The 12,531-nt window shown below is 47.3% G+C and overlaps 1 protein-coding gene across 6 annotated transcripts in view; it reads right to left on the reverse strand.

Annotated features, from left to right (window-relative positions):
• The window catches only part of PLXNA1 (plexin A1), a 300,883-nt gene that overhangs the window by 132,298 nt on the left and 156,054 nt on the right, over positions 1 to 12,531 (reverse strand). For all 6 annotated transcript variants that reach the window (XM_083602755.1, XM_083602754.1, XM_083602757.1 and 3 more), the window contains exons 6-8: positions 3,860 to 3,983; positions 3,506 to 3,659; positions 1,659 to 1,758 (exon numbers count right to left, since the gene is read on the reverse strand). In XM_083602755.1, coding sequence (XP_083458881.1) covers positions 1,659 to 1,758; positions 3,506 to 3,659; positions 3,860 to 3,983 — 378 coding nt within the window. The remainder of the gene's footprint in view (positions 1 to 1,658; positions 1,759 to 3,505; positions 3,660 to 3,859; positions 3,984 to 12,531) is intronic.

Consider the following 12,531-nt stretch of genomic DNA (forward strand, 5'->3'; position numbering starts at 1 on the left):
CTTTTTCAGCCGTGGGCCGGTCCACCGTCCCTCAGACCATGTGGGGGGCTGGACTATTTGGGGGGACATGAACAAATTCCTATGCCCCAGAAATAACCCCGAGATGCATTTTAAATTAAAGGACACATTCTACTCATGTAAAAACACGCTGATTCCCGGACCGTCCATGGGCCAGATTGAGAAGACCCACGGGCCTTAGGTTGCCTATCCCTGGTCAGGATGATTCTCCAAAACAGAAACCCATCTTTCATGCATTTTTCTAAATATTTTATTTAAGGGGAAATAATGAACCATCAACCTAATCTTTCCAGCTGGCTGTTCCCAGACTGGCTTATGTACTTTGACATGGTGTGGCTTCAGTATAGCCATACCCTCCACTGCCCTAGAGGCTGTAGGACAGGGCTGGGGCTATGAAAGCTACAAACAGGCAACAAAAACCAAATGACTGAACTGTAGCAGTGTTCGGTAGAAGCATTCAGACCGGTTACTCGGGTACAGAAAATCCTTCCTTTCAGAGATCATACCACAACCCCATTACGGGTGAGATATGGCACCCATAGCATGCAAAGGCACAATGAAAGCAGATGCCAAAGGTAAGGCCTTGTTTATTTCATTTGGAGAAACTCTTAACAAATGCCTTCGGTAACCAGGATCTTCCATTTCACCATTGCAGCCTGGGATCCAGCATCCCCAGCATGCAAACTCTCCCTTCTGGGTAGCACTGACAGTTTTGCCCTATTTTGCTTTCTGCACAGAAACACTTGATGCCACAGAGGTCGCTCCCTTCTACAGATTGCTGTAAAGCATAAACATTGGGAGATCACAGATTTAGTTTTTTATAGTTTTCAATATGAGAAACTGACTATTATTTTACAGTGCAGCTTATATGAAAATGAGGTTCTAAATTAGAACCTGCTGGGCGCTGATGGGCTGTATTAAAGCTATACATGAGGTTAGGCCTCTAGCAGATGCAGTCAGATCAAACAGTGCTACCAATCATCAATTCACACCTACACAGGAAACATAGGAAGCTGCTTTCTAGCAGGCCAGACACTTTGCTCATCTAGCCCAGTAATGTCTAATCTGAGAGGCAGGGGGTCTCTAAGGTCCCTGGAAGAAGTCTTTCACTCCAACTGTTATTTGATCCTTTCAACTGGAGATACCCAAGTTCTCCTCATGGGTAAGAATTCATAAATAGGGTTCTGCAAGCAAATTACACTTCCAATTGGCAAGCAGAGCAAAACACACACACACACACACACACACACACAGAGTCATTGAGGTGCAGCAATTATGCTAAACCTGTTTACTCAGAGGCTCCTGACTAAACCATTTCTTACACCAGTAGTCAATGAACACAGTGCAGTTTCTTTTCACCAAGACAAAAGAAAAGGATAATCCTCTCAGCTTGATGTGGTTTCTGATGCCCAAGCAGCTTCTTGCCCAAAGCAAACTTTAACAGCAAGGCAAGGTGGCTTGGCTTTCCTTACAATAAGTGTGGCAACCCCCAAATACCCCCCTCTGTATTTAACAAGATTTTACACTGCACACATCTGCCTTTCTCCCCAGTTTTATTATGTCTGCCACATGCTATTTGCAGCTTTCACCCAGAATAAGCTCAAATACCAGAGGAGGGGAAGTTGTTTTATATCACTTACGATTGGTGAACACTGCAGTTGTAAAAGACAAAATCCACAGCTGCAAACTTCTTCCCAGTCTCCTTGGATTTGAGGTAGAGCTTTACCACTCGCTTGTCGCCTAGAACAGAAAACAGGCAGAAAATAGATCAGATATTAAAGAGAGAAATAGCAGCATGGGCATCTGGGAAAACAGAGTGCAGGGTTTGGCAGCACGCAAATGAGTGAGGCTTGCAGTGACTTTGTTTGAGCTGAGGGGCAGTTCCAATGAATCCTAGTTAGCGGACAAAAACACTAGTTTATTGATGTTGAAGAGAAGTGTGATTGACCTGCACTAAAAATCTAGCAGGATGCAGAGGATAGGTGATCTTGCTCAGCATGTAAGTAAAATGACAGGTGGAAGAAGAGTACCAGAGGCCTCCAACTGCCTAGTTCAGAGTTAACATTTGGCTTTCTACCTCCACTGGTAAGGAGGGAATCTGACTTTGTCGAATTTAGGAGCCTCTTGTGGAATTATTGGGAAACCAGTGGGTTATTGATCGTATTGAGGCCAGGAATCTAGGAGGTATGTAACAATTATGCCTTACTCAGCAATCAGCCCAAGCAAACCACTGGACCAGTCTCATGTTGCCATCCCCAGTTATAGTGAGAACCAGTGTTAGAAACTGAGATATGAAAGCTAGGAGCTAAATGGCACCTTAAACCTAGGTTATGGGCACAACAACAGAATGTCTAGGCACACTTTTTTGTAACAAGAATACAAAGCTGAAAATGAATGAACTGTAGCTAAAATATTATGTTCATTTCTCACATGGTCTAGTCTTTCCCTTGCCCGTCCCCCTAATATTCTTAAGAGGGTCTCTTCTCCAGTCTTCAGAGAACAGCTGGAAGTGGTGAGGTAGAAAAAGGTCCTCCTCTCCTTTCACTCTGCAGTTTTAATCTGAAATCCTAGGCGTAGTACTGCACCCAGAGCTCAGAAACTGCTCGCGCTAATGAAATTCCCTGTCGCAAAATGTGCCTAGAACAGTGGGAGTTTCGAACCATGGTGAGGACATGTAAATCACCTTGGCCAAGGGTAGCACATACATTCCTTACTAAATAGAACAGTAACAATATATTCCCTGCCACTCTGTAAATGCACCCATCTCAGTCATTTGCCTTCTTTCTCCCTGTCTTCTCCTTTCTTCAAATTCTCTGCCTCAGTCTCTGCTCTCCTGCTCACAAATATGTTGATCCTTCTCACAGAAGGTATAGATATTGGTATTTTGAACTCCTCTGTGCCTCAAATATGACAAGCTATCTGAACTGAGCAAAGGACAGCCTACCATGGCACAAAGGTCTAGACAGCCTGCCTTCCATGCGGAGACAGAAAAAGAAAAATACTTTTGCATAGTTCACGTTCTTGGCTGTCCAGAGTGAAAGCCTTTATACCAGATTTATACCAGAGGATGCGGTTGGCTCCTCCTTTGTGCCACTTCAGCTCCTTCAAGGGAAGTTAATGTCTATTTTCATTCTACAAATACCAATGGAGGGGGAAGTGTACCCCAAGGTGCCTACAACTTACAATTCCCCCTTAGCATTATAGGATATGAATGCTCTCAAAATCACATACACAAGCACAGTAGAAAGAGCCTTCCCACAGCAGCAAACAGGTTTAAAAATAACCTGGATAATCCATAGCATCTTACATCATGGCAATAAATAAACTGAGAGATATTAGCTCAGCTATTGTGTTACTCAAATGGGGTTGTTTTTGTTTTGTTTTTTGAAAACTCATGTTCTCTGAAGTATGTAATCAAATATCCTACCCCGCAGAACTGATGCTCTGGACTCCATTGGTGCAAGCTGTCAATAAACCCCAAACTCACCTCGCCCTCTGGTAATAGGGATGACATCTTTTGCAGAAGGAGAACTACAGTAGATCTTGCCATCTTCAATGCGACTTTCAGACTCTGTAAAATCTTCAAATGAGCAGTTCACGCCAGCAGAGAGATCAGGGACATTCCGGGCCTGCAGAACCAGCTGAGAGAACAGGAAGGAGAACGTCACACACAGAAAACAAGCAAACACCTGTTCCGTGGTTCATTAAGACAAAAGATCTAAGAACAAAGACCACATAGTGCACCTTCTCCCAAGCCCAGACTGTTCCAGACAGACTCAACATCCTAAATAAATGTACTGGTATTAAGCAAGGCCAACCAAAGTGAAGCTAAGCCACCTACCGGGACTTCTGACATGGTGACCGATATGTTCTTGGGCTGGATGGTGAGCTGGACGCACTGGCGTAGATCTGAAGCAAAGCGCTGAGGTTCATCAGCTCTTTCACATCGGTCCTTCCGTGAGCAGCTGTGGGGAAGCAGAAGGCAGCATCCATTACACTGTTGTGGTTTTAGGTTATGAGCAGTAACGTGTGTGTTACTTCAACACCCCAAGTTCTCTCTTTGCTCCTTTGCTACCTATTTTTTGCAAACATTTCTGGGTGCCACACAACAGCAGCCTCTTCTAACGACCAAATTAGATTGGTTACTCCTATTTTCTCAAGATCCTCTCAAGATTTCCAGCCACAGAGATTATTACTAGTTTTCTCCTTCTGCCTGTAGAATCTCCCCTGATTAAACCTATCCTGTACAGCTGCTGTTACAGTTTTTAATTTGGTTATGTTATTTATTTATAACATTCCTTTTGACTTGCTTTTAATTTCCACATTTTAATATTCCTGACATATTGTATCATATATCTATATATGCATCACAACCCATTTTATTTTATGGTCATTGCTTTTATTTTGTTCGGGTCTATGATTATGTTAAAGAAATGAGACAAAGGCGCAACCTATTCTATTGACCACAACAATATGCTTCTTTCAAGCTGAACTTCAGCTTGGGTGGGAAGGGGGATCTGCTTGACGCCGGGGGAGGCCTCTGCAGGCTCATTCACAGGCACTACATTGGTGATCCCTGCTGTAAGCATCTCTCTCATGCAATTTAGCTTCTTATTTCTATATCATATTCTGGGGCTTGAAGCAGGTTCTAACACTACAAAGAAACATCTTGTTTAGTTGCAGGGCAATATAATAGCGGTATGAGCGGTATGAGATATGTCTCAAAACATATCTGAATAATAAAAACTGGGCTTCTGAAGGTTATTTTACACATTACTTTTTCCACTATGAAAATTAATCTTGGTGATGGGGTGAAAAAGTATAGCATCAGAATGGCATCAGAAAAAGTTCTTTCTGCTGTCAGAAAGCTATTATCTAGTTATGAGATCTGCATATTACTGCAATTAAATTGTTGGAAAAGCGGCAGCTTTGCTCTTCTGGCCTCAGGTAATTGAAAGGCTTCGGTTCCCTTTTCTTCATAAACCAAGTCTTTTTAAAAACCACATTATTCTTTAACTTTTATCACTATTTATATTCTTTCCCCTGCCCCCCCCCATGAGTTGAAGTACTGATTTCTCTGGTCCAAACTGAATTAGTTAAAATGGACATTGTTTTTATTTGGACAGCACTGTTATGAGATATCTGTTTCATCTGCATATAGCAGCTGAATTCTATGCTGGTTATTAAGGCCTTTAGCTAACACAATAAACTAAACTAAAAACCTATTCAGAACACTTAATGGCCTGATAACAATAATAAGCATTTGTATGGCACTTGCAAGTGTTCAGAGCACTTCGCATACGTTTTCCAGCGGTAACACTTACAATAAACTTGTAGGATAAGCCAGTATTAATATCTCCCATACTGTAGATAGGGGGAGCAGAAAAACTGAGGCTGTGACTGCTTTGCCTAAGGCCACCTAGGGGTGAGATTCAAACCAGGGACTTCCTAATTTATAGCTCAGGCTCTCAACCACTACTGTATGCCAGAGATGCAAGCAGGTACCTGTGCATTGTTAAGTTCAAATCTGCTTATCACAGGGCTCTCCGACTAACAGGCTACACCACCCTGGCTCCATGCACTTCTAATCCCTTGCATTAATTTATCCTAGATGAAGTTCTGCTTCACTTTCCTTTCTGCCCTATGGGAAGCCATCCCACATCCCACTTGCTTTACTACAAGGGTGGGGTGGGGGGGGAGAGGCACTCCCCTGCCCCCAGAGCACTGTTCTATCCAGGTAACGCTGCCTCCATTTAATGAGTTTAAACGAGTTTCCTTCATTTCTCCTCCCTGCATCTGCGATAACATTATTTCATTACGGAAAAGCATTTTAATTAAGCGGAGGGCAATACAGAAGAGCAGATACACATGCGCCTTTCAAGGTCCCGGTAATCTTGGTGATTTATCTCCTGAGCAAGTGCCAGCATGACATCGCGCTGTGGAGTTCCTGAACCACTTCTGCATCCCACCCATCTCCCCAAGGTGCTTCAGGGAAAGAGATGTTTCTGAGTTTAATTAAAATGCTCCACATGGCTAAACAGTCAGGGCTTTGCGGCTTCCGAGGAGGTTTTTCCCTCTAGCCCAGAGGAAACGTCTCCTCCCCCATGCCTTTTCCTTGATGTTTCATTCCATCTATTCCAAGTTGCAACTCTGCTCCCATGTGGGGAGGCCCATTTGCTGGGTTTAAGGGCCTTTGGGTCGCAGGCCAAATTAGATCACTAGCAGGGAGCTAAATGGCAAGTGCAAGCCATTTTCAGAAGAGGACCAAATATTAGCAAAGGGAGAGAATGAGAGAGAGGGTGTAGTATATAGATGTTGGTCTGCAAGGGACATACTGCATGTTAATATTTAGAGATGCAGAGCCCCCATATTCTCTTTCTCAAGCTAACTAAAACAGGATTACTCCTTACTATTCATTCCTAAGGTATTACCAGCTCGCCAGATGGTCCTGGGTTGCAGTTCTGAAGAAAGACAGCCTCTCCAGATCTCCGCAGATCAGGGCAGTTGTCAAAGGGAATAATCTCTAGAGTCCTTGACTTCTCTCCTCATCTGACAAACAGGGAGCAGTGTGGCATCTGCAGCTAGGTGCTGTCAGCCATCATAGCTAGAAACATTCCAGTGCCAGAAACCTTGGCATTTCATGCCAAGAAGTAGGTATGTGTTTAAAGGAGATTTGAATAAGTTTCTCTCTGAACTACAGGCAAGACAAGAATAAGATGTTTTCAAATCCAAGGGCTGATGGACTTGAATGGTCGCCTTCTGTTTAAAGGAGATTTGAATAAGTTTCTCTCTGAACTACAGGCAAGACAAGAATAAGATGTTTTCAAATCCAAGGGCTGATGGACTTGAATGGTCGCCTTCTGTTTCATGCCATTCAATGGACTCAGAGCAGGTTTTTTACTAAAACACACACAATGCTCTTAAGATGATGCTGTCTCTCACAAAAAGGCTGGACAATGATATACATGAGCAGTTCTCTTTTGGACGCATGGCTTTTGTCCATCAATGCTTTGAGCGGGAAACATTCCTGCTGCTTTTCAGGACAGGAAGCTGCGTTTTTAGATCTCAAACCACCCTACATGCCTGATATTCAGAATGCGTACACGTGTGCGCACACACACGTATACGTGTGTGCACTAGACAACTGGTAGCTTGGAGCAGGCTGCTGTCAATCAGCTCTGCAGCATGTAAGATGGACAGTAGAGGCAACGCTGGACAGATAAGGCCCACTTGCCCCTGCCTGATGCAGACTGCCAAAGACTAGCCAATTCACTTCTTGGTCTCCTGCAGTGTCCAGTTCCACATTGAAGTTTGTGGCAGCTCAGCAGGGTAAGAAAGGGACTCTACTGGAAGCTGCAATGGACACTACTATTAGACACTGGTACAGTGTGAAATCTGCTGAGCTGGACTTTTTGCCTCTCCCCTCCCTTCAAGTCATGAGATTCCAGGTTGAGACGTCTGCAAGACTAGTTACCTGTCAGGGAACTGTCATCTGAGACTAAGGAGGTGAAAGGGCTCATGGAGGGTGAGAGAGACCACTCAGCGGAGGAGGGGACCAGCAGGGGGAGAAGTGGAGTTCCAAGGGAAAGTGAGTCGGAGGGAGAGCTCAGAGATACTTCAAGCGAGAACAGTGGGGGGGTTTCAGGACCTCCCGTAGGAACACCCACTCCTCGGCGGAAACTGTCACGCCGAGAGTCCAGAAGACGTGTTTCCGTTAAGGAGCTTTTATGCTGGAAGAAGTTCCGTAAACGCCCACTGTCCGATTCAACGAGCGATTGATGGAGCCACGCTTAAGGAGCTCCATCACAGACAGAGGTTTGGGAACTTAGCCAAACTCTGAGGGATCAGGATTTTACGCACAAGCAGCTCATCATCCCATCACAGCAATCGGACAGTCCCTGAAAGCAGCTTGTGCAGAGAGGCATCATGAGTGACCCAGCCGGAGCCGGAGGAGCAGGAGGAGCTGGAGAAGGTCCAACTCTGGAAGAAAGGTACAGAATGTTGGAACTCCAGCTAGCAATGCAAACGGCGAGGCTAGAAGAAAGGAGGGCGCAGGATGCAGAAAAGGCAAAAGGCGCTACACTAGCAAGAAAGATGCCAGGAATGGTGCAGAAGTTTGGGGGGGACCCCAGGAACTACCAAGCCTTTAGGACAGAGATGCAGTATGCTCTTGAACTGCAGTTTAATGACTTTCCCGATGAGGCATCGCGAGTGGCGTTTGTGATTGGGCATCTCGAAGGAGGGGCGAGAGACTGGGTCAGGCCCCTGATGGCAGGGAATAGTGACATGCTGAAGGACGCGAGGAAGTTTTTTCGCGCCATGGATTTGATGTTTTCCAGCGAGATTGAACAGGGACTGGTACGCAGACAATTGATGGCTTGCAAACAGGGGAGCCGATCGGTTCGTGAGTACTGGACTGAGTTTACAATGTTGATACATAGATTGGGGTGGGACCTATCGGCGGAACCCATTCAAATGCTATTTGAAGAGGGGCTTTCTTCGGCGGTGAAAGACGAACTTTCCCGGGCGCCCAGGGCGGAGGCTATGGACCAGCTGACCAAATCAGCGCTGACCATTGGAGCGCGCCAGGAGGCAAGAGCCTTGGAGAAGCGGGAGGGGAAAGGAGAGCGTTGGAGGGATTTCCGCATTCCAGAGATTCCAGAGCCAAGTTTCCCGCCCGGAGAGCCGATGGAAGTTGGAACAGCGCGCGCGCGCGCAGTTTCAAATCCCAGTGAAGGGAGGAAGAAGGAGGGAAAGAGCGCCAAGAAATGTTACCTCTGCCAGCAGCCAGGTCACTTTGCCAGAGTCTGCCCGCAAAGAAAGGAATGGCAAGGGATGGCGGGGGCTGTTGGGGGAAAGGAGGAGGAAGTCCAGGAGCCAGTAAAAGCCAACGCCTGTCTGCCTCTGTCAGGGCACTGCAGACAGGCCAAGGAGCAGTAAAAGTGCCCACTCCGGAACCTCCAAGACCAGCCCTAGTAATAGAGGTGTTGCTAGAGCTGGCAAACGGATACCCACTAAAGACCAAGGCGCTGTTAGACTCAGGCAGCTCCTGTAATTTTATGAGCAAGGAGTTTGCAGCGGAACACCAGATACAGACACTCCCTTTAAGCAACCCCCTGCAGGTCACCACGATCGATGGGAGGGAGCTGTTGGGGGGAGAAGTTAGCCTACAGACCGTCCCAATGGTTATGAGGGTGGCAAGGCACACCGAAAGGATAGCGTTCAATGTAGCCACCCTGGGAGGGGCGCCAGTCATTTTGGGAATGAGCTGGCTAGCGTTGCATGACCCGCTAGTGGGCTGGCATCAGAGAGTGGTGTCCTTTGGGTCAGGACATTGCCTGGAACACTGCAAAGAGGGAAAGGTGCCAGAAGGGGCAAAAGCCTCCATAGCAGGGACGGAAGTGGCGAACAAAGGGAAGGTGCCCAAACAATACGCTGACCTGAGCAAGGTCTTCAGCGAAAGGGAAGCAGATAAACTACCACCGCATAGAGACTTTGACTGCCAGATTAACCTGGTCCCTGGGGCCCAGCTACCCGTGGGCAAGCTGTACGCCATGTCAGACAGGGAAATGCAGGAGTTGAGGGAGTTTATTGACAAAAACCTGAAGAGAGGTTTCATCAGAGAGTCCAGAGCGGTGGGGGGCAGTCCAGTGTTTTTCGTGGACAAAAAAAAACACGGATAAACCGAGATTGGTCGTGGACTACCGGGCCCTGAATGCCGTGTCAGAACCAGTGACTTTCCCCATGCCCAGGATTGATGACATTTTGACCAGGGTGAGGAAGGGAAAGATATTCACGAAACTGGACTTGAGAGGAGCGTACAACCTGATACGAATAAAGAAGGGGGATGAATGGAAGACAACGATGTTCACCCCCCTAGGGGCTTTCGAATATCTCGTTATGCCATTCGGATTGCAATCAGGCTCCGCCTGTTTTCAATCGCTCATGAACCATGTACTGGGACCTTTGCTCTACAAGAATTGCGTGGCATTCCTCGATGACGTGCTGATATATTCGGAGAATGAGGAGCAGCATGTGAAGGATGTCAGGGAAGTGCTGAGCCAGCTGCAAGCAAACCAGTTGTGGGTGAAATTGGAGAAGTGTCAGTTCCACACCAAGGAGGTGGAATTCCTGGGGTACCGCTTATCAGACAAGGGATTAGCCATGGATCCAGGCAAGGTCCAGGCGGTGCTGGAATGGAAGACACCGAAAACCAAAAAGGATGTGCAAAGGTTCTTAGGGTTTGGGAACTTTTACCGTAAATTCATCAAGAACTTTGCCCACTTAACGGCTCCCATCACGGACTGTCTAAGCAGCAAGAAGAAATTCGTTTGGACGGCAGAGGCGGAGCACGCTTTTGAGGAATTGAAAAAGGCATTCGCTTCGGAAGAACAGCTCCTGCATGTGGATTTACAAAAACCCATGAGAGTGGAAACTGATGCCTCAGACCGGGCGGTGGGGGCAGTGCTGCTTCAGCCAGGGAGCAATAAGTCGGAATGGAGACCGTGTGCCTTCTTTTCGCGTAAGCTGAACAAATCCGAGAGGAACTACACGGTATATGACCGAGAACTACTCGCCATTCACGAAGCGTTCCGGAGATGGAGACACTTACTAATTGGCGCACAGCATAAGGTGCAAGTGTGTACGGACCACAAGAATTTGGAGTATTGGAGAACAGCACGAGTGCTCAACCAACGACAAGTGAGATGGGCCCAGGAGTTCTCCAAATTCCATTTTGAAATCTGCTACGTGCCAGGTCCAGAAAACATCAGAGCGGACGCTCTCTCTCGCAAACCTGAATATTTGGAGGGGGAGGGAGCGCCAGAAGAGAGACATATTATCCCAGAGGACCACTGGGTGTGTGGTGCGGCCTGGGTGGGGCAAAGAGAACTGGTAGAGGGGACGGTAAATGATGAGTACGCCCAGGATAAGCTCAGAGGTTTAAGGAGAGAGGGAGAAGACCCCGGAGGTTTTGAAGAAAGAAACGGGGCATTGTATTACAAAGGGGCACTATATATACCCGAAGGGGAATTGAGGGGGAGAGTACTCAAACAGTTGCACGACAATCCCACAGCGGGGCATTTTGGGCAACACAAGACCATGTGGTTGGTGACCAGGGAGTTTTGGTGGCCCAAGGTGAGGGAGGATGTACGGGAGTATGTGAGAAGGTGTGACCAATGCCAGAGAGCCAAAGGAGAAAGGCGGGCACCAGCGGGTTTATTAGAACCGTTACCCACACCAGAACGACCGTGGGAGGCGGTGTCGATAGATTTTATGACTGATCTGCCCAAATCCCAGGGGAAAACCGCCATACTAGTCGTAGTAGACCAGTTAACTAAGATGGGTCACTTTGTAGCTTGCTCACATGCAGTCACGGCGGAAGAGACAGCGAAATTGTTGGTAGAACATATTTTTAGGCTGCATGGCGCCCCCTTGAGGCTGGTGTCCGACAGAGGGAAACAGTTCACGTCCAGATTCTGGAGGAAGCTTATGAGCTTGTTGCACGTAGAGGTCAACTTTTCGACTGCCAGGCACCCTGAGACCAATGGGCAGGCGGAGAGGGCAAACGGTATCCTTCAACAATACCTGAGGTGCTATGTCAATGACAGAGAAAACGATTGGGTCGAAAAGTTGGCACTAGCGGAATTTGCTTACAATAATGCAGAGAATGTGTCCACCGGGATGAGCCCATTTTTGGCTAATTATGGGTGCCACCCCAGGGCGTTTCCAGGGGAAGGAGGAGAGAGATGGAGTGTTCCGGCCGCTGAACTTTTTGTAGAAGAAATGGAAGCGATCCATCGTCAACTCCAACACAACTTAGAAAGGGCCAAAGAAGAATATAAGAGGCAGGCAGACAAGAGCAGAAGGGAAGGTGAAACAATTAGGGTGGGGAGTCGGGTCTGGCTATCAACCCAAGGGTTGCCGTACAAGGGGGGTTGCAAGAAATTGAGACCCAAAAGATTGGGACCATTTGAGGTCATCCAACAGATCAACCCAGTGGCTTTCAGACTCCGGTTACCGAACCACATGAAACTGCACCCAGTATTCCACAGGTCATTACTGTCACCATACCGGGGGGAAGGTGAAGGGGTATCCACACGGGGGCCAGCCATAGAAGAAAGGGAAAGCCGCAACTATGTGGCGGAAATCATCGACTCCAGGTGGAAGGGGAATCAGGTGGAGTATTTGGTCGCGTGGGAAGGGGAACCAGAGTCAGAAAACACCTGGGTGAAGGCAGAGGAGGTCCATGACGAGGTCTTGATCGAAACGTTCCACCAAAGGTTCCCCAGGAAACCTCAGCCAGTAGCGAGGTTCCGAAGGGAGTACTTTGGCACCACCGACGATGAGGAGGAACTGGAGGGATTCAGGGAATCGGAGTTGGAAGGAGGTACCGACTCCGAGGAGGAGGAGTACTTGGAAACCGGGAACAGCAAAAGGTGGAGGGAAGTGTTCGAAACTTCGGAAGATGAGGGAGGTTCCTTCAGGGGTTTTGCTCCCTCGCCTCCCGCAGAG

This window comes from Podarcis filfolensis (assembly GCF_964270895.1).
Source record: "Podarcis filfolensis genome assembly, chromosome: 2".
Classification (NCBI taxonomy): Eukaryota; Metazoa; Chordata; class Lepidosauria; order Squamata; family Lacertidae; genus Podarcis; species Podarcis filfolensis.